Source organism: Capricornis sumatraensis, chromosome 4 (assembly GCF_032405125.1).
Source record: "Capricornis sumatraensis isolate serow.1 chromosome 4, serow.2, whole genome shotgun sequence".
In the NCBI taxonomy this organism is placed as follows: Eukaryota; Metazoa; Chordata; class Mammalia; order Artiodactyla; family Bovidae; genus Capricornis; species Capricornis sumatraensis.
Genome location: NC_091072.1, coordinates 134608124 through 134630747, shown reverse-complemented (window position 1 = coordinate 134630747; position 22624 = coordinate 134608124). Strand labels below are relative to the sequence as shown.

Here is a 22624-nt window from a genome sequence, read left to right as displayed (position 1 = left end):
CTCATTTAACCTTCACAGCACGTTCCTTTGTGGCAAGTCCTGTTTTCTTCACTTTTGTGATAGATGACACTGAGATACCCAGCATCCGGTAGCTTGGCAAGATCTTACCGCTACTTAGAATCCGACTGGGAAACAGTCCATGATAATTGGTGAAGTCACCCTATGCTTATTACCTCTGCATATTCGGAAATAACTTTAGGAAAGTCAATTTTCAAGTTATGCAACATAGAAGCATTTATTATTTGATAAAAAATGATTTTTTAATAAAGATGACTTCATGAGCTGTTTCTGACTATATGTTTTATATAAACATAAAATTGAATTTAAGATTAGAATATGACTCATTCTTTTAAATTGTCATTCTTCATAATTGTTATCTGCTTTCTGCCCCCCTCCTTTTTTTTGCCTTTCAGAATAAATCTGCACTTTTGTTCATTCTGTCTTGTATTAGAGAACTAATGAATGAGTATAATATAGTAAAAGCAAAATTTTGTTCCAGTGTTATGAGAAGAGTTACAGAAATTAACCTCTAATGTGACTTTTTTCTTTTGGAAGTTTTAACATATATTCTAGAAATGAGAGGAAAATAAATGAAATCCCTTGTTAAGTTTATAATAATAATAATAAACACGGCAAGCATAATAAAAGGAATTATTTCTAATTTATGATTTTTCTCATTGCTGAGTTCACCAGCTGAATGCATAGCTTTATTAACTTGTCTTACAGGTCTCTAACAATGTACTATATATTTCAAGTTTCATAGACGTCTCTGCCCCCAAGCAACAAGTTAATAATGTGACTCTATACTGTTCCAGAATGAATGTTTTGACATTTTCCTAGATATATTTTATGTCCTTGCCTTGTAGGTCTGTGATTTATTCTCCTAACTCTATTGTGTATCATAGTGACTGGTAAAAACAACCCTTCAAGGATGCATGTTTAAGAAGCATATAATTTTTCTAGCATAGTTTAAAAGATGTTTTTATGTGTATATATTCATGTATTCAAAAATGTTTGAGCATCTACTATTGTTGTAAGTGTCTTCGTGGAGTTTACATTCTAGTCGGGGAGAGGCAGATGATAAGTAAAAAATAAAACATACAGTGTTTCAGAGGTATTGGGACAGATGTTGAGGGTCATTGTGGTAGAGTTCCAGAAAGAGAAGAGAAGGTTCTGGGACAAATCAGGATGGAAGCACTTCGAAATAAAGCAGTTAAGAAAGGCTTCATTGATGAGACATGGAACAAAGTCTGAAGGTTGTGTCGAGAGAGTCATGCCTATCTGGGCTTTAAAATGGTTGCCCGTTTAAATCCTATGGGAAACGTGGGTGGATTCATTTTGTAAATTTTCAGTGTTACCACTTACACGCTAATGTAATTTCAGTGAATCACATGTCAGAGGACTTTGTAGAATGCAGTCTATATGCCAAACAAAGGTATGCCATTTCTGTGTCCAACTGACCTTTTTCTCACATGTGGGCCAAGTTCTGATTTGCTTGAGACAGGGAATTTTGTTGAAAGTAAAGCAGTATATATATACTCCACTATTTAATGTTTTCTCTTAAAACCTTACAATATAGTACATGAATTACATGAATTTATATGTGAAAGTCTTTTGGTTTTGTCAAAATAAGTTTTGAGAAAATTTATTCTGCTTCATGAGAACATTGGAATTCTAATCAGATGTTCAATTACCTCTCAGATGAGAAAGAAGAGGGTATTCTGGGAAGCATACTGTTGCCCAGTTTTCAGATAGCTCTGCTTACCTCAGAGGATCACATTAATCGCAAATATGCTTTTAAGGTAAGGACATAGTTATACTTTTTTTTTCTGAATTTGAATCTTGAATTGGTTAAGAAATGGATATTGACTGTGGATTATCACAAAGACCTTTTAGTTACAGTCATTTTTAATATTTAAAATACAATAGTGGTCTTAGGGTCGAGGAGAAGAGTGTCCTTTTAATTACTAAGAAGTACATGCTGAAGTATTAAAGGGCCAGGTGTCTTTTATGCCCACTTTGAAGAGGTTCTAGATCAGGGTCCCCAACTCCCAGGCCACACAGCCTGACAGTGAGAGGCAAGCAAGCAAGTGAAGCTTCACCTTATTTACAGCCCCTCCCTATTGCTTGTATTACTGCCTGAGCTCCAGCTCCAGTCAGATCAGCAGAGCCATTAGATTCTCATAGGAGCTTGAACGCTACTGTGAACTGCGCATGCAAGGGATCTAGGTTGCGGGCTCCTTATGAGAATCATCCTGAAACCATCCCTCCCTGGATTCGTGGAATAATTGTCTTCCATGAAACTGGTCCCTGGTGCCAAAAAGGCTAGATATAGCAAATATGTTAAAATGCTAATAATTGATAGATATAACTGTAGGTATCCTGGTGATCATTTTATTGTTCTTTAAAAGTTTCTATGTATTTGAATTTTTTCATAATAAATTTGGGGATAATATGTTTTTTAACCTCATACATGTGCACTCATGATTTTAGAGAATATTTGCAAAAGTACTCTTAGATCTAAGTACATCATGAACATCAGATAGTTTTGAGAGCCTATTGAAGATGAGACATTAAACCTATTATTAAATCTAAGCAGAATGTAGCTCACCTCCCCTAACTAATAATACCCACCCATCTGTGATGTGCTGGTAGAGCACCCCCAAATAAGAAGCCCCTTTAATGCCAAGTTGGTTATTTTGTTGCTAGTGTTCTCAAAAGCCATGCTACATTCTTTGCTTTATGGTGATGGCTGAAATAAATTTCGGAAGTCACCTATTTTTTTAAGTCAGTTTTAAATTTAGAACTCTTAAGGGGTTTAATGTAAAATTTTCATTTTAAGGAAAAGAGGGAATATAAGGGTAACGTATGCTGTTATTTAACAATGAAAATGTGTGTACCATTATAAAATTGAGTCAATCTGTAATTCCTATCCACTTTTAAAGAATAGTCAGGACTGCAGCTGAGCTACAACTTTGGCCGGTTAACATGTTGCATTTTTAATTACAGAGAAAAGAAGGGGAGAGGCAGAGTGGTGGGAGGGTTGTGGGTGGCCTCAACTGGAAGGTCATTTCCGAACAAAGACCGCTGGCTATGAAGACATAAGCTACCCATTTCAGTATGTTACAACAACGTTTAATACCAATAAGTCAAAATAATAACATGTTAAAGTATAATGCCAAACTCTCTGATACTGACAGTTACTGGGGCACTGGTTTAAATTCTTTTATTTGCTCATCAACTTAGCAAATGTTTATTGAATTTGTACTAGACAGGACATTTTGCTCAGATCTTTGACTCTAAATATATATATAGAGATTTTTGAAAATGTCAATAAATATGATGTTAAAATAGCAATAAAAGTGACCATGTATGAGTATATTGCCTCTGTAATTATTCAGTTAAATTTTGATTGTATTTTATCTGTAACAAGAATAATGATTTCTGTTTTCAAATTCTCTCCTCCACGGTGTTGTTTTCTCTGAATTTATGAGCCATGTTTACCACTAAGTCTGTTGGCGTTGATCCTGCTGCTTTCACAGTGGTAAGTAGGAAATAGAGACAAATGCTGAACAGCACTGTGGAACTTAAAAGCTAAATCGGGAACTTTGCCATCATATTCCCATTTGACAGATTGCAAGCTTGGGTGTGGGTTGTTAGTGTCTTGAGCCTGGCCACAGCTGTAACTTGTGAGCGCCAGCCCAGCATTCCTTCCACTCCTCACAGATATGTGCAGTGGGTCTTTATCCATCTCTCCAAAACCCCCCTTAGTCTAGAGACTCTGGTGGTTTTAATCATTTTAACAGTGTATAGCGCTTGAGCTGATTCTTTCTCAGAGTTTCCATATACAACTTTATACCCCTTCCACAGTCAAGTGGTATTTGTTGGTTCTGTAAGTTGATTTGCTCAGTGTATTTATTGAATTTATTTACACCTTGATTCTGAAAAACGGTTTCAAGAAGCTAATTTGACGCTGTAGATAGAGCAGACAGTCAGAATCGCAGAGTGAAGTCCGTTGCTCCAGGTCTTCTCCTTGCGTCTCTTTAGACTAACTCTTTCTTTTGCCTCATTCTGTGCTGAAATAACTTGTGTTTATTTATCCTTGTCTTTCAGTGTCTACTAGGGAGTTGTCACCGGCTGTTTAGAATTTATTGTATTTGCTTACTTGTTTTTGGCTGCACTGGGTCTCGGTTTCTTTGTGGGCTTTCTGTAGTTGCAGTGAGCAGAGTTTACTTCCCAGTTGCAGTACATGGCTTCTCATTGCAGGGGCTTCTCTTGTTGCAGAGGGTGGGCCCTAGAGCTTGGGCTCAGCAGTTGTGCTGCATGGGCTTGGTTGCCCCCAGGTATGTGGAATCTTGCTGGATCAGGGATTGGCAGGCAAATTCTAACCTACTGTACCACCAGGGAAGTCCGTCATAGGCATTTTTAAGTGGAAATTAAGAATGTTTCAGGACTTAACTGATGGTACAGTGGATAAGAATCTGCCTGCCAATACAGGGGACATGGGTTCGATACCTGGTCCAAGAAGATTCCATGTGCCACAAAGCAGCTAAGCCCATGCACCGCAAGTACTGAAAACACGTGATGCAACTGCTGAAGCTGATGCACCCTGGAGCCCATGCTCTGCAACAAGAAAAGCTGTTGCAATGATAAGTCCCTGCTCGCCGAAACTAGAGAAAGCCTGTGTGCAGAAATGAAGACCCAGCACAGCCAAAAAAATAAAAATAATAAATTAGGGGGAGAAAAGAATGTTTCTCCCACCTTGGCCTTTGTTTTCTTTCTTTTTTTTCTTAAAAAATTTTTTTTATTAAAGTCTAGTTGATTTACAGTGTTGTATTAATTGGCCTTGGTTTTCTACTCAACATGCAGCTACTGCTGGTGTCCGTCCTCGCCTTGCTGGCCCAGGGCTAAGCCGAGTGCTTAGTCCTTGCACTTGGGAGCTGTCCCTCAGCAGGGCCTCCATGATGCTGTTTTCCATCTGCTTCTCTGGGTGGAGGCAGATTAAACCACTTACTGGTGATATAGGGCTTCTTCCTCAAACCTAGAGCATTTATATTTTACTCTGATACGTGAGAAGAAAACCTAAAGGGCAGTGCCATTTGGGGTCATTTATAAATCTTTTATGTCTGTGTATAGGTGTCTATAATGATTAGCCAAAATGCTTTGAGAGCAGCAACTTTTAAGGGCTGAAGAAATTGCTGCCACAGGAGGGAAATGCTATTAGTGACTTTAGTTGCTGCTTGCTGTGGAACATTCTTGAACAGAGAGATGTGAATTGTAAATAGAAATTGCTTGGGGTGTGTCCATGGAACGGGGATGGCCAGGTGCTTTTTTTCTTACCTCCTTCTCCTACCTTCCCTTCCTTTAAACCTTCTTCTTTTTTTTTTTTTTATTTTTTAAGAAAATGAAAAATGATAAAGATGGGAGAAAAAAATGTAAGATGTGTATATTTTTAAAATATTGAATGGTGTTTTTCTAAAGTCCCTTATTTCTATATGTATTGGGTTGGCCAAAAAGGTTCATTCATGTTTTTCCATAACATCAGAAACCCAACATTTGGCCAACCCAATAAGACAAGTACACTTTCTTTGAAATTTGATAGTAATGCTCTGTGTAGGGAGCCACTGAACTTTCTTTCTTTTACTTTTACAGGTGCCCTATTTCTATTTAAAACAATCGTGTCACTTTCAATCAGGCTGCCCATCCGAACATGCGGACCTATTATTTCTGCACTGACACAGGAAAGGAAATGGAGTTATGGATGAAAGCCATGCTAGATGCTGCCCTGGTGCAGACAGAACCTGTGAAAAGGTAAAGGCTTGTAGGGAAAGCAGTGGTGATCTCCACTTACGTTTTATCCCCTGCCTTACGAATACATCATTATCATAGTACACGTCATTTTAGTAGTCACGATACACAACCATTTCTTCCCCAGAAAGCAAGGATTAAGTTAATCTTCTGTATTAAATCAATACACCTTTAGTTGGTTTGAGATGCCACCTGCATTTTTATTCCACCTTCCCTCTTTATTCATTCTCACCTACCCATGTACTGAGGTGAATCCCAAATCCTAACATTCCAACTGAATGTTCTTTCTTCTTACAGAATTACCTTTAATATCCGGTAAGTACATTTTTAATTGCTATCTTAAAAGTACACAAAACAGTATTTTTTAAGGTTCTGAATCTTAGAAGAGAATTTATATTCATGAAGTTAATTTCACTGTGTTTTTATATTATGTTATATGTTTCTCAAGTTTAATCAGTTGAAATAAAAGTTTTTGATATGTTTCATTTCTTTGGTGTTTCTGGGATATTTCTGATTGTTTAATGATGAATGTCTCCAGAAAATAGTTCATCAAGCATCTAGATTATTTCTAAATATATCTACTTCTTAATGAATTCTACCTTCTTTCTTTTAAAACTCCAGGACTTACTTTGGTTATATAAATATGTACTGTTAAAATTGATGTAAGTGTGATGCCCCCCCTGCCTTAACATATGAATCATTTTAATAGTCAATATATTAAAAGCTAGTAAAAGGAAATCAGCTTCTAAAATATGTAAATAGTAGCTGAATTATGAGCTTATGGCATTTAAAAAATATATTCCTACAATTTGGACAAAGATCTATGATACCGTTAAATTTTTCTTTGAGTCAACAACAGTTGAGCACATATATAAGGAAGATTGCTAACTTGCATGTCTGGTCTTTTTACTATTTTCTCAGGATATTAAAGTCTTTTGAGGTGTTGGTTAAAAGACTCAAGTTGATGCTGTATAAGTAAATTTATGTTTATCTATTTCATATCAATTTAACTAATCACTAGTAATTAGAGCTAGGCAAAAGTATGGAGAAAAAAGTAAAGAAGGTCCAAGGTTGAACTCTGGGACACCTGTTTATAAGGATAGCTACCTCAAACATAATACATTTTCTAGGTTGAGAACTAATAATGGGAAAATCTGCTTTTGGGATTCCATGTGTAAAAAACACCTGTATGGACATAAAGATGAGATTATTATGATAGAGAGCTAGAGGAAATTTGTTAGGTGGAAAAAAATGAAAATCTTAGGATAAAACTAACTTCAGATAATACTGACTTTCAGGGAATTGTTTAGAATACAGAAATCAATATAGTCATTAAAATATATGATTTCTAGATAATTTTAGTTTCATATATTGCACTTATCCCAGAGTTTCAACTTTTATTTTCTTTTCTTGTATTTTCCACTCTAAAAACTAATCAGTTCAGTTCAGTTCAGTCGCTCAGTCGTGTCCGACTCTTTACGACCCCATGAATCGCAGCACACCAGGCCTCCCTGTCCATCACCAACTCCCAGAGTTCACTCAAACTCATGTCCATTGAGTCAGTGATGCCATCCAGCCATCTCATCCTCTGTCGTCCCCTTCTCCTCCCGCCCCCAATTCCTCCCAGCATCAGTCTTTTCCAATGAGTCAACTCTTCGCATGAGGTGGCCAGAGTACTGGAGTTTCAGCTTTAGCATCATTCCTTCCAAAGAACACCCAGGACTGATCTCCTTTAGAATGGACTAGGTTGGATCTCCTTGCAGTCCAAGGGACTCTCCAGAGTCTTCTCCAACACTACAGTTCAAAAGCATCAATTCTTCAGTGCTCAGCTTTCTTCACAGTCCAACTGTCACATCCATACATGACCACTGGAAAAACCATAGCCTTGACTAGACGGACCTTAGTCGGCAAAGTAATGTCTCTGCTTTTGAATATGCTATCTAGGTTGGTCATAACTTTCCTTCCAAGGAGTAAACGTCTTTTAATTTCATGGCTGCAGTCACCATCTGCAGTGATTTTGGAGCCCCCACAAATAAAGTCAGCCACTGTTTCCACTGTTTCCCCATCTATTTCCCATGAAGTGATGGGACCAGATGCCATGATCTTCATTTTCTGAATGTTGAGCTTTAAGCCAACTTTTTCACTCTCCTCTTTCACTTTCATCAAGGGGCTTTTTAGTTCCTCTTCACTTTCTGCCATAAGGGTGGTGTCATCTGCATATCTGAGGTTATTGATAGTTCTCCTGGAAATCTTGATTCCAGCTTGTGCTTCTTCCAGTCCAGTGTTTCTCATAATGTACTCTGCATATAAGTTAAATAAGCAGGGTGACAATGTACAGCCTTAACGTACTCCTTTTCCTATTTGGAACCAATCTGTTGTTACTAATAATTACTCCTAATTTATGCTGATAAAAATGATATTCAATATTGTGTCTTGACTCTGGACAACTATTTGTTGATTATCTGCCCATAGCAATTTTTAGCCAGTTGTGTTGATATAATTTGCCCAGTTATCCAGGAATTACTGAATACCATCTGTGTGCTCAACCTGGTGTCAGTCACCATCATCCTGTAGAAATTACATCTTCTAGGGACTTGCCTAGTGGTTCAGTGGCCAGAACTCCATGCTCCCAATGCAGGAGGCTGGAGTTCGATCCCTGGTCAGGAAACTAAGATCCCACATGCCACCACTAAAGATCCCGCATGCTGCAAATAAGACCGGAGCAGCCAAATAAATTAATTTTAAAAAAAGGAAGAAAGAAAGAAATTGCGTCTTTTCTATCTCTAGCTCATTTATGAAGTATTTTAACCTATGAACTTCAATGTCATCATTCCCCAATGGGCAGACCGTTGATGGCATTAAAAAATTCTAAGCATAATATATATTCTCTGAATAATTTTCTGTCTCTTGGCCCATTATTATCATTTTCTATATTTGCATGTATCTTCTACAGTAACTTAAATGTTACTTTTTAAAATTAGATCACAGGTTTTACATTATTTATGTTATCTTAGCATACATTTTTGAATCAGTTTTGGTTCCATTTAGGGAGAAGGCAGCATGTGTCTTTTTTGATTACATCACTTAAGTCTTTGGAAAAATTGAGGGAAAAGTCATTGCAGTTGGAGGTAACTTTTTAAAAAGACCTTTTCATATGTTTGATACTTAATGTTTTAAAAAATTCTCCCTATTCCTGAAATTAGCTTGGATAAATGTGTTTATAGCATAGACTTTCTCTGACTTCTACCTTTCAAGTGGAAGAAGCTCCATAGCATATCTTAATAAACTCCCTCAGTGTCTAATATTGCTTCCAATGTGAAGCCATGAATTTTATCTAAACCTAAATATATGGATGGTCTATAACTGTACTCTGAGGGAAATAGTCACATTTCTTTTTATTTTTTCTCACTGATTTTATTCCTAACTAGCCATCTCTGTATAGCTGAAAAGATATGTTGTTAAGTCTCTTCAGTTGTGTCCGACTTCTTTGCAACCCCATGGACTGTAGCCCACCAGGCTCCTCTGCCATAGAATTCTCCAGACAAGAATACTGGAGTGGGTTGCCATTTCCTCCTCCAAGAATATTTATAGATTATGCATTTTTAACACATGCATTTTTATCACTGACACTGGCAGCAATAGCACAGTTAGGATCCAGTAGAATCATTATTATATATTGAAATGTGCAAGGTTAGTCAATTCCCTCTTCAAGAAGCCTCCCAGTGTGGTAGCATCTTGGTAGTTTTGTCCAGGTACAGACACTTAGCTTGGTCTTGTCAGATCCTGGAAGTGATTGGTCTCAGGAAAGTTGATTCTCATCAAAAAGACCCAGATAGAGCAATTGGCATGGTGAGCAGTAAAACCATCTGCTGACTCAGGCGCACACTGCTGAGCAGCACATTCTTCCTGCGGGGACGTGGACTCGAGATGCCAGATTCTAATCCACAGTTGCTTGATGAAATTGAATGGTAGTGGTGATAAAGTCTGTGCCAGCCACAGATTTACTCATGTGGAGCTCACAGCAGTCCCGTATCCTTGGTGCTAAAGTTTTCCCTACTTGCCAAAGAGGAGTTTGAGGCTTAGTACATTTTTGTACCTTGCTGGAAACTCAGCTAGTAAGAGGTAGAACTATGGTCTTCCGTGGTGGTCCAGTGGTTAAGAATCTGCTTGCCAAGGCAGGAGACACAGGTTTGATCCCTGATTCGGGAAGATTCCACATGCAGCTCATGCGCCAAAGCCTGCTCCGCAGCAGGAGAAGCCACTGCAATGAGAAAAACCTACACATAGCAACTGGAGGCTAGCTGCATGCTCTCCCTTCTCCTCCAGCCCCCACCAAACCTGGCTGCAACTAGAGAAAGCCTGTGCTCAACCAAAAAATAAAAAAACAACAGTGTAACTACTAGAAGTTCCACAAATTAAAAAAAAGAGCACATGTAGTCTAGCTCAGAAACTTAAGTCCTCGGGGAAACAGAGTTAGTTGGTCACATGGTCTCAATCTTTGATAGCATCAGAAGATAATGTCCATTTCCACAAACCAGAGTCATGTTTGTCTCATGATGCATTAACCCTCCTGGCTGGAACCCACGTTGTTTATTTCGAACGACCAGCTACTGTGGTCTTTTAAGCATGAATTTTTGTGGTTTCACAGTCAAAGGGCAGCCTTATTTGCTTTCTCTTCAGATTTCTAATGGTAGGGACACTCACCACTTTTTTGTTTTCCAGTGCTTTCTACACTGTGTATTTTGTGTTTAGTTTTCTCCCCTTTCTATTTATACATTCTGGTGGCATACTTGAATTTTCATGCCATGACATTGGGGATTTGTGCAGACTTGTCCTCTGCAACGCTTTCAGGGTGTTTTGTAAAGTCAAAGGTAGTTTTATGGGTTTTTTTTTTTCAGAGTGAATCCTAAAAATAACATGTGCATTATTTCATCTGATTTACTCTGCCTTTCTTCTCTGATTTCAGAGTGGATAAGATTACATCTGAAAATGCACCAGCTAAAGAGATCAATAACTTTCCCAATCATAGAGTGCTAATTAAACCAGAGGCCCAAAATAACCAGAAAAACAAGGAAATGAGTAGAAATGAAGAAAAAAAGGCATTAGAAGCTGAAAAATATGGATTTCAGAAGGATGGCCAAGATAGACCTTTAACAAAAATTAATAGTGTAAAGTTGAATTCTCTGTCATCTGAATATGAGAGCGGGTCAACATGCCCAGGTCAGACTGGACACTACAGGCCAGTCAATTTGAATAGTTCAGAGAACAAAACAGTCAATGTGAGCCTGGCAGATCTTAGAGGTGGAAGTCACCACAATACGGGGCCCTTACACACAGAGGCTGATCGAGTCATACAGAGAACGAATTCAATGCAACAGCTGGAGCAGTGGATTAAAATCCAGAAGGGAAGAGGTCATGAAGAGGAAACCAGGGGGTAAGTGTCTTATGGTGTTGGTGGGAGACTGGTTTCTGAGATCGAGTCAATGTATTAAATTCAAATTGCATTGTGATATTACAGCTGCATGAGTCATCTTTTCTTCAGGGTAATCAGATATGTGTGTGGGGTTTTTTTTTTTTTTTTTTTCCCCCTCTGTCTCAGTGTTCTGAGTAATGTTCATCCAACTTTACTGATGGCAAGGAAACATCCTCCCCGGGCCAGCGTACGAGAAGGCGTAGGCCGTGGGTACAGATCATGATCATGCTTGTTTGAGGCAAGGAAGGGAGCAAGATCTAGCCTCACCCCTTTACACACACAAACACACCCCTAGCCTTGCCCCTTTACACACACACACACACACACACACACACACACACACAACTTCACTCTCTCCACTGTCCTGCTCTGTTTTCCATTAGGAGCTTCTACAGCTTAATGTAATGTGAAGCTCTCCTGACGGAAAGGCTTAGATGCTCCAGTTCTCAGACTCATTCCTTGGCTTTCTTAAACTCAGGATGCACATGACTAAGTTTTATTATTTATTCATCTAAGCATTTACTCATTCATGTACACACTTGTTCTTTTGTATACTTATTGTATAATTACTATATGGTAATCATGGGACCAGGAAGTAAAATACTGAAATGATATAGTCCAAATTTCTCACAGCTGTTCTTAGTTTCATGGAGGAGAAAGTTAAACAGATACTGCATACGATGACAAATACAGCAAGAAGAGAAGATGTTTCAGGGACAACCAGCCCAGCCTAAAGGTTCAGGGAAACCTCTCTGGAGGAAGTGAGGTAGGAGCCCAGATATGAAGGATGGGATGCTTATCTTGGTTTAGGTATGCACAAGTCAGGAGTTGATAGCGCTGGGAAAAGACTCCAAAGCCGTGAGTCTGGCTTAGGCTCACATCATTACAGCTGGTATAATGATGGACAAGAAGCAAGGCTGGAGAGAGAAGCCAGAGGAGTTGTATGTTTGCAGAATGGTGGTTCAGTAGAATCTGGAGAATGTGTTGGAGAAATTCAAAAACTGAACTTGTAATTGACAAGGCTAGTTGAGTACTTGGATGTACTTGATTGCAGACTGGTCTCACTCAAATCTAATTTGAGTGGCTGTGGGAAATCAAGAATGGTGATCTGCTTTTTTGGTCGGGTTGTCAGGCATTATCCAGTGCCTCTCACTACATAGGGAAGAATTGGGGAGACAGAAGGTAATGAGTGATTGGATAGGTTAAATTTGAGGTGTCTGCAGTCTGTACCTCCAAAGAGAGATCTGGACTTGAATAAGATTTGGAGTGTCATCATCATTATATCAGACATGCTTAAAAGTAAGGATGAAAGGAGAAGCATTCATTCAGCAGGAGGCTGGATAAAGTAAAGATTCTAAGGGAAAACCAGAAAGAACTTTTATGTTTAAAGGAAAAAAAGGATAAACAACAAGGTCATACTTCATAACACAAGGAACTATATTCAGTATTCTGTGACAGACCATAATGGGAAAGAATATGAAAAAGAATATATATGTGTGTGTAAGTACAAATGTATAACTGAGTTACTTTGCTGTACAGAAGTAATTAACACAGCATTGTAAATCAGCTATACTTCAATACAATTTTTTTGAAAGTTAAAAAATAAAGGGAAAAAAAGGTTTGGAGGGTCTGCAAAGACTGTAAGTAAAGGCCAGAACGTGGAGGAAAAGCAAGTGCCCGTGGATGAGAAAGTGTTGTGTTTCTAGGTGGGAAGCTGGTGATGTAAGATTTATAAAGTACTGTAATGAACTAACACATACACAGTTAACTGAAGACCTACTATAACTCTTACCTTTCAGTAGTAGGGGACCAGAGAGCAATAAGTTAGTAATGTTTTGGTCGAAAGAAGATGAACTTTTGGGGTAGCGGGATGTCCTTCTGGTCTGGGCGGCCGTCAGCCAGTCTTTCCTCCCCGGAGTGCAGCTCGGCCCCTCTCATCCCTTGATGTGTCGCTCACTTCTGTTTTCTCCTCCTCCACCCTCATTGCTCACTTGCCTAATTTTCCCAGGGGACAGCTGTGACAAACAGTTGCTGTCTCAACAATAAAATTTGATTGCACAGAGGAAAAGCCAGAGGTACTGAGGGGGGTGGGGGTGGGTAGGAAATGACAGGATGTTTGAAAGTACTTATGAAGGTAATCGTTTTCGGGGAAACAGTAATAAAAACCACAGCCAGAAGATTTGCTGCCTCTCTGCCCAGCAAATTAAATCTTGCTTCTTAATAGAATCAGTTTTCCTCAAGTAAAATCATACTTTCTTAAGGTTGAAAATGAACCGTTAAAGGGGTTCTGTATCTAAAGTTAGTTTTTTTAATTGTTGAGCCATAAGTATTAGTTTTCAAGCGCTTCGCAAAGTCCTTGGTTGGATGTAATTAACATCCATAAAGGCTCCCTGTAACTTACTAATTTTGACTGCAGACCTTCCAGCTTCTAAAGGCTGGCCTGAGGTCATTTGGAGCTCAGGTTCCCTTCACGTTGCTCCTCCAAGTTTGGGTTCCCTGGCTAGAGTCCAGGTTAGATCATTGACATAGGTCATCTACATGATTACATGAACTTCATGCTTCAAAAACAGTGGTGAGGTTTTACAGCAAAATAATTTTTATCGGTGGCAAGAAGCATAATGATCATAGATGGTAGAATTCATTTGCTGAAACTATGAAAGGCTGGCTTTCATCCCTAAAGTTCTAGCAGAAAGAAAAGAGGTTTCCTATGTAGTCATATGGTAGGTGCCTGCATCTGTGAACAGAGGCTGAAAGTTCCTTTGTGAGGGGCGGGCCCGTTCAGATGCTGGGGCCTGGGCCATTGTTTTGCATGGCAGAATCACGTGTCAGGGTTTTTAGGGCATTTGACAGGCAGGTGCTGTTGAATGGGGCACAAAACCTGACGAAGGCGCCGACAGACTTACTTAAGCTTTCACTTAAAAAGCAAATCACAGTTTGCTCAATTTGAATTTCTTTGGAGGAAAGCACTGAAGGAAACTAGTTTTTTTTAAGAACGGTCTCAAAGTGGTAGAAAGTATATGGGGCGGAAATAAATTTGCTTGATGATAAGCAGATTTTCCATTAAAATCCTCCAAAAAGTAGTTCCAAAGATGGCAGAAGAGCCTTTTACACTTTGTAGTCACTTTTAATTAGCCGAGCTTGGTAGGAAAATCGCCTGCCGTTGACGATCACACAGTTAGATGATCCAAGTGCAGTAGCCATCTCAGCCACAGGGTCCAGCTCGTGTGGATGCCTGCGTTCTGTGTCATCAGATTTCTGAACTGGAATTTAAACATTAGTCCACAGGCAGTTTTTTTATTTGTTTTAAATCGAAAATATGTGACCCTCCTTTATGTACCTATAAATGATCGTTTTACAGATTTCTGAACAGCATACATAAAGTTAATATCATTTATGTTTTTGGTATTTGTTACTCTGATACAGTTCTGTGCCTAATCCAGAGCTTCTTACACAATAAGGTGTCTATAGTATTTCTTAAGTTTATGAATGGCCCAATAACCAAGGTATGCTGGCGTCCACTGCTGGAGCGCTAGGGCAGAATTTAACGGATGGAATCATTCCCCTGTCTCACATGCTTCCTAGGCACATAGCTGTGGGGTTGCCAGCTCTGGACTTTATTCAATTTCTGGCTTCCATGTTAGCAGAGAAGATGAGGATCGGAGGGAGATCAAGCAGGGAAAAAATAGTAAATTTACATGGAGTAAAAAGAATCAAGTCTTTTTACTGCTAATATCAGAGTATGGGGTACCTTCCTCCCCCACTCCAAAGTTGTCAGATGGTTGGGCTCTCAGAAGTGGTTCGTGTGTGTGTGTTGAGAGGGAGGGTTAATTTTGAGCAAGTCTGTTTACATCACTGAGCTTCCCTGATAGCTCAGTTGGTAAAGAATCTGCCTGCAATGCAGGAGACCCTGGTTCGATTCCTATGTCAGGAAGATCCGCTGAAGACAGGATAGGCTACCCACTCCAGTATACTTAGACTTCCCTTGTGGCTCAGCTCAAGACATGGAGAAGCTGAGGGACATTCAGCAGATGAAGCAAACTCAGTTTAGAAGAATGGTTGAAAGAACTGGAAATATTTCAAAATACAAAAGAAAACATGGGACTTTAGAATTGTAAGACCACTTTGTGACCAAATCCTCTTCTAGATGAGAAAGCCAAATCTCAAAACATTTCAGTTGGCCAGATTTCAGTAGCACCCAGCTCTTTAAGATTATGCCCTTCCTAATTTAGGGGTATCTTTTTATCTTTAAGTATATTATTGCAATAGAATAGTAAAGTTTTTAAAATTATTTCCATACTTTTGGCAAAAATTTTTAAATAAAAGAATGAGTTTGCTTTTTCATTAAATCTTAAAGTCTTGAGAAATCTCAAGTCTCAAAGGGAATCATTGACATAATAAAGAGAGTAGACTGTTGCTTAAGGAAGTAAGAGGCCTGCATTGTGGTTCCAGCCAGTCCACTAACTCTTCTTTAACCCCAGGTATTGAAAGGAGTATGATCTCTTCTTAGTCTTCTTCCCCTACACACTTGAACCTTCTCTCAATCCCAGAGGTGTAACTAACTCCTCTAAGGTCTCTGTATTTGGGGGGAAAACAAGAAGGCAAGCTTGGCCCTCCTGATTTTTGACCAACTGCTTCCTCCCACTTGATTAATAATAAAGTTCACAAGTATTAAAACATCATAATATTCAGGAGAGCTGCAGTTTTGAGTCTGAAATAGCATCATGTTGAAGAATTTTGTCTTTAAAAAATTAAATTTTTAGCTTTAGCTTTTGAGCCATTTTGATTTCTCAAAAGTTATCCAGGGAAATGATTCCTTCAGACCACAGAAGTACTGATTCATGTACTTCTTCCGGTAAACAGTTATGCTTTCAGAAGGACGTGGTACAATAGAGCCTCACCACCTGCAGTCCTTCATTTCCAGTCTCCATGATCTGTGGGCATGGCTCAAAAACTCCAGTGTTCCATCCACACACAGAAATTAAGTATTTTGCTGAGATTGGTGACGATGAGATTCTAGGAGATTATTTATATAAAAACAAGTAAGACATGAGTACGGACTTGAGATCTTGAACATTTTTATTTCTGGAAAAAGTATAGTACTCTTCCTTCCTGAAACCAAACCATACATTGTGTGGAATAAATGGTCTTTTATGTGAGCAACATAGATGCTGTTGACTTAGTATATTCAATCCATCAAATTAGATTTCATTAAAAAAAATTAAATTCTGTTCATTAGTCACCTTAAAAAACAAAAAATGAATCTTCAGTATACATTTTACCTAACAGGAGGGGAGAAGAAAAGAAAAAAACAAAAACATACTCTTAATTTACTATCTGGAAAGCAGCTCTCCTTCAGTTTTATGTTGCAATTGTTCTTTTATTTCAGAGTAATCTCTTACCAAACATTGCCAAGAAACATGCCAAGCCACAGAGCGCCAGTCATGGCCCGCTACCCCGAAGGCTACAGAACCCTCCCGAGAAACAGCAAGACCAGGCCGGAGAGCATCTGCAGCATCACGCCCTCGGCCCACGACAAGACAGCGGGACCCGGAGCCGAGGAGAAGCGGAGGTCCATGCGGGACGACACCATGTGGCAGCTGTATGAGTGGCAGCAGCGCCAGTTTTACAGCAAGCAGGGCACCCTCCCTCGCCACAGCACCCTGACCAGCCCTAAAACCATGGCCAACATCTCCGACCAGACAATGCACTGCATCCCCACGTCACCCTCCCACGGCTCCATCGCCGCCTATCAGGGCTTCTCCCCGCAGCGGACCTACAGGTCGGAAGTGTCTTCGCCGATTCAAAGGGGAGACGTGACCATCGACCGCAGGGACGTCACCATCGACCGCAGGGACGTCACCATCGACCGCAGGGATGTCACCATCGACCGCAGGCACCGGGCCCATCATCCCAAGGTGAGGCATCTGCTCGTCCAGGGTTCATTGCTCTTCTGAGGACGCTGCAGTTTCCTTCTGGTTGTTTAGTCTCTTAGTCATGTCCAACTCTCGTGACCCCATGGACTGTAGCCCACCAGGCTCCTCTGTCCATAGCATTTCCCAGGCAAGGGTATTGGAGTAGGTTGCCATTTCCTCCTCCAGGAGATCTTCCCAGCCCAGGGAATGAACCTACATCTCCTGCATTGGCAGGCGGGTTCTCTGCCACTGAGCCAGGCGAGAAGCCTTTCACTTCTATTAATAGTACACTGCTCTTTCTTGGGAATGCCAGAGACAAGATAATGGGGAGGAGGCAGGCAAAACCAGCTTTTTTTTGTTTGTTTTAAAAATTAAGGAGGCATCTTCTGTAATGTCAGACTCTCATGTATAAAACCTAAGCTTGCAGGGCTGCTTCTCTCAGGAGCAGCTCTTTGGAACGGATACATTATGTATTCCTCTCTGCTCGAGAGTGGCTCTCATCGGATTTCCCTGTAGGTTAAGACCACATGCATTTGGATTAACCCTATGCACACTTGCAAATTCTACTCTGCCTCTTGTAGCACAACTACAGTCTTCTGTCAGGCTCTTCATGTTCTCTGCTAAGATAAAAGTGTAATCCTCATCTTCTAATCACCAGCTGAAGATACAGCATACTGAAATACCTCCTCAGGTACCCAATTGCATATTAAAGTAACATCACTTACTGGTATATATACTTTTTTGGGGGGGGCCATGCCATGCAGCTTGTGGGATCTTAGTTCCCCTACCAGAGATCAAATCCATGCCCTCGGCAGTGATGTGCAGAGTCCTAATCACTGGTCTGACAGGAATTCTCCATATATATATATTTTTTAATTAAGGTATAGAGACCATGCTTTAATGCATATATTAAGTTGGTTTAGGGGCTTCCCAAGTGGTAAAGAATCTACCTGCCAATGCAAGAGACATAAGAGACGGGTTCAGTCCTTGAGTCAGGAAGATCCTCTGGAGAAGGAAATGGCTACCCACTCCAGTGTTCTTGCCTGGAGAATCCCATGGACAGAGGATTCTGGTGGGCTACAGTTCATGAGGTCACAAAGAGTCGGAAACATCTTAGCCAGTAAACAAACAGCAGCAGCAGCCAAGTTGGTTCAAGTCTTGCTTAGTAGATTTTTTGAAGTGAAGTTGGAGTACCTTGCATTGATCAGCTTTTCACAATTCTGAAGCAAAATCATTTTGATTAGTCACTATGTTTGCAACCGAGTCCTAATGTCTGTCCTAAAGTGAAAAGGAATTTTTCTTTCCCTTTCTTTGAATTCTAAAGAGCCTCTCGCTTTATGCTATTTTGAAAAGTGCCTTTTCTTGTCCTTGTGATGGGCTGACTCCTTCAGTTACATCATTGCATAAAGCGTTCGCTTGATTTTTCCATAAATAAGCATTAGTTAGGAATTAATAAGTCAATCAGAAAGTTTCTTCTGAAAGAAGCTTTAGTTTGTCTCACCAAAAAAAGGCTCACTTTGAACGTCCCTGTAACAGAGTTCAGTGTTTTGACAGTTTGTACTTCCGAAAGCTAATAAAAATTATTAACAATATTCAAAAGAAATCTGATCAAATGCAAATTATTAGTGCGTGGTTGAACAGTGTTCTCATGGTCAAAATTGATCATCTGTTTCAATAGCAAATATGAGATGCAGGTGTGCTGTCGAGCCAGTTTTCCCAGTCAGCTAACATCTGGTCCTCCTGCAAATCTTCTCCAACGTTGCTAAGTTTTCTTTGTAACCATCCTGTCATCTTTCTTGATGTGACCCGTGGTTCTCAAAGTAGGGTTCATGGACCCTTAGGGAGTACCTGGGATTACCCGAGGGTACCCATGAGCCTTTCAGGGAGTCTCTGATAAGCTCAGAACTTTTTTTGTAGTAATAAGGTATTGTTGACTGTGTTGTCATTTCCTACAAGTGTGAAAACACTAAAAAGTGGGTTAAAGCCCTAGCACCTTAGCCTGAGTCAAGGCAATGGCTCAGATTGTGTAAGTGGTCATTGTAATATTTCACTGTCACAGATTTGCTGTAAAAATAAAGGAGCAATCTCACTCAATCCCTGGCATGAAACAGTAAAAGATAACTGTGTTCAGTCTTGACTATTCATTCCATAGTGTTTGTGTGATGAAATGGGAAATGTACTTAAAGCATGTCTATTGATACCCAAGTACTAATGGTTGTCTCAGAGAAAAACGCTTGCATGCTTATTTGAGTTGCAAGCTACACTAGCCCCCCCCCCCTTTTTTTTTTCCCCTCTCCAGGCTCTAATGTTTTGTTTTGTGTTTATTTATTTCTGGCTTTGCTGACTCTTCACTGTTCCACTCAGGCGCTCTCTACTTGGGACGAGCAGAGGGGACTCCTCTCCACTTGCGGTGCACAGTCTTCTCACTGCGGTGGCTTCTCTTGTTGTGGAGCACAGGCTCCAGGACCCAGGCTTCAGTAGCTGTGGCACGCGGGCTTTAGCTGCCCCACAGCACGTAGGATCTTCCCAGACCAGGGATCAAACCTGTGTCTCGTACATTGGCAGGCAGATTCTCAACCACAGGACCACCAGGGAAGTCCAGCCTCTAAGTTTTTATTAGCAAGAGTTTTCAAAAACAAACATTCATACTAGTGTGGGGGGTGAAAGAGGGAGAAGAGGAAAGGGCAGGGAAGAGGAATTCTGCCCTATTCGTAATAAAGCTCCCAAGTTCATCCCATCATGGATCTCATAGTCCCGCAGAGACACACAGTCCATAAAAATCATGAACCACTTCTTCAAAATGACCTTGTTCCAGTGGGTGCTAGATTGGGCTGTGATCAGGTTCTTGAGATCCCTGCTGGTGTCAGCAGCCCTGTGTTTAAGGCGGACCTTCTTCCCTAGATGGTCGTTGCAGCCAACCTCGATCATCCTGGCTGGAGCTTGAATCGCCTAGAACCAGCTGATGCCACAGCCTCGTCACTGGGGTGCAGAGCCTGAGCCCTTCTTTTAAAAAAAAAAATTATATATACATATATATGTGTATATATATATATATATAAAACACCGTTTTTACTTGAAAGAACAAATGACAAACTAGAGTTGTTCAGACTTGGTGTTTGACAGACACTTCCAGAGTGGAATGCTAACCTGCCACTTCAAGGAAGGCAGCCCACGGTATTTGTCACCAATGACACCACTTCAAGCAAAAATTAGAATTTGGGGAATCTTGTACCTGCCTCTTTGAGCTTGACAGCTTTCTGGTGCTTAAAGATCAGCGATGGTATTAACAGATAGGAGCTGCTCATCTCATATAGTGAAAAACAAGTGCCAGCCATTGGAACATCTGTGTATTTCACTGAGCCAGTATTTCCCACCTGACCTGTGTTTGATGTCACAAAACCATGAATGGGTAAAAGGTTCATTTGAAATGTGGACATGTGCAAATATCAAAAAAAAACTATTCAAGTTCTCTTCCCTTTTCCAAATAACTATCGAAGGTGGATTTTCTTCATGTACTTCCCCTAAAAGAGATTAACACAACAGATTGAATACAGAAGCAGATAGGAAAATCTAGCCAGACATTAAAGAGATTTGCAAAACTGTAAAAGAATACCACTCTTGTCACGAAAATCTTCTTTCAGTGACAGAAAGAGGGCTTCCCGGGTGGTGCTGATGGTACCCAGCCAACCCACCTGCCAGTGCAGGAGACATAAGAGATGTGAGTTTGATCCCTGGGTCGGGAAGATCCCCTGGGGTAGGGCATGGCAACCCACTGCAGTATTCTTGCCTGGAGAAACCCATGGACAGAGGAATCTGACGGGCTACAGTCCATAAGGATCTCATGGAGTCAGACACAACTGAAGTGACTTAGCAACCATGCAAGGCCATATAGGGATCCTGAGACCAATACGTTTAAGAAACGCTGAGCCAAATGACTATATAGAAGTATTCTGTCAATCAGAGTGTGTATTTTAGTCCTGAAGCTTTAGTATCTGTCTTCTTTCATAAGCACTAGTAGCAGTTTTAAATGGCATTTTATAATACAGTTTTCATCACTGACATTGACCACACAATTTATACCGTACCTTTATCTTCCTAGCACATGTACGTGCCTGACAGGAGGTCAATGCCAGCTGGCCTCACTTTACAGTCTGTTAGTCCCCAGAGCCTCCAAGGCAAAACGGTGAGTACGATATCTTTATTTACCATATCATGTGTTATTTATGTGCTGCACATGATAGCATGTATCTGACACAGCTTTTAAGCTTGAGTTTTCAGAGAGATGCCTCTCAGAGAAAAACCATTACCAGTTTTGTGGAAGAGATGCTCAGTGGTAGAGTTTGCAGCCATGTAGCTGCAACAGTGTCTGCCTGATTCCCTTTCCCTAAATGTCTGCCTTGATATAAGATGCTGTTTTCCACATTTACTGAAGAACCTGGGAGGGCTTCTCTACTTCGTTGAATGTTAGTTTCCTCTTCCTTAAAACAGACGTTGGAGTGGTTCATTAGGGGAACAAATCCAGTAAGAAATGCTGTGTGTGTAGTCAAACTGCAGGCCTGGTAAGTTTCTCTGGTGAATTTTGATGTAGATTAACTACTTTAGAGCAGAAAAGAAACTGATTTACATATTTATACAGAGAGACTGTCCCAGATCCTAGGTTCAAGCAAGTGCTTACTGTGAACAGTTCATAGTCAGTGTTATTTCCATTCAAATTGAGAAGGAGTTACGTCCCCAGAACACTGTTGCTCTTCAAATTAGAAAGAAAAGATAACTTCTCAAAATTTCATTGCATTCTTCTATCAGGGGAGCTGTGCTTTAATACTAGTGTTTAGTCTCAGTTTCTATGAAGATGAGGACCATATAATTGTCCATTATTTAAAGTCCTTCTGTAACAATCAAATTCATCTTACATGTATTTCTCAAACATTTTTTATTTCATCTCTTACATGCTTAGATATAAGGAAGATTTCCTGGTTTTAAAATACTTGTGGTTTATTTATTAAAGGCTATGGGTACTATATTCTTCTCTAAAACTAGGGAATTTCAGTTTGGAATTTTTAAATATTGTTGATCTGATGGACATTAATAAGCTCACGCTAAGTATCCTGTTATGAGCATTCCTCTTCTCCCTTGCTCCCTCTAGTGGCTGTTTAGGATAAAATTTATGTGTCGCTGCCTCCTGGAGGGAGTCCACTGTGCCTCTTTTTATTTTGCCTTAAATCTAAATATCTGGCAAATTTGTTGGAATCTTTCATCCTTTTGAAAATCTCTTTAACTCCATAAATAGTAAGCCAGAGTTTTAAGGTTTTTTCTTTTAGTATTTCTGTCCAGTACCACTCTGGGTCTTAGACTGTCTAATCCCTTACTCCACCCACCCTCCCCTCTCTCTGACAAGATCTCTAGGGCTTGGGGATATAGTGACCTAAGATAT

The 22624-nt window shown here is 40.0% G+C and overlaps 1 protein-coding gene and 1 pseudogene across 6 annotated transcripts in view; one reads left to right on the top strand and one right to left on the bottom strand.

Annotated features, from left to right (window-relative positions):
• Positions 1–22624, top strand: part of PLEKHA5 (pleckstrin homology domain containing A5) — a 261444-nt gene that overhangs the window by 168236 nt on the left and 70584 nt on the right. For 3 of the 6 annotated variants that reach the window (XM_068969980.1, XM_068969982.1, XM_068969981.1), the window contains 5 exons: positions 1702–1802; positions 5696–5811; positions 10775–11242; positions 16668–17196; positions 21293–21376. In XM_068969980.1, coding sequence (XP_068826081.1) covers positions 1702–1802; positions 5696–5811; positions 10775–11242; positions 16668–17196; positions 21293–21376 — 1298 coding nt within the window. Of the gene's footprint in view, positions 1–1701; positions 1803–5695; positions 5812–6105; positions 6124–10774; positions 11243–16667; positions 17197–21292; positions 21377–22624 lie in introns of all 6 variants that reach the window. The other 3 variants (XM_068969979.1, XM_068969978.1, XM_068969984.1) reach the window with 2 other exon arrangements.
• On the bottom strand, positions 19837–20121 carry LOC138077985 (ubiquitin-like protein 5 pseudogene; annotated as a pseudogene).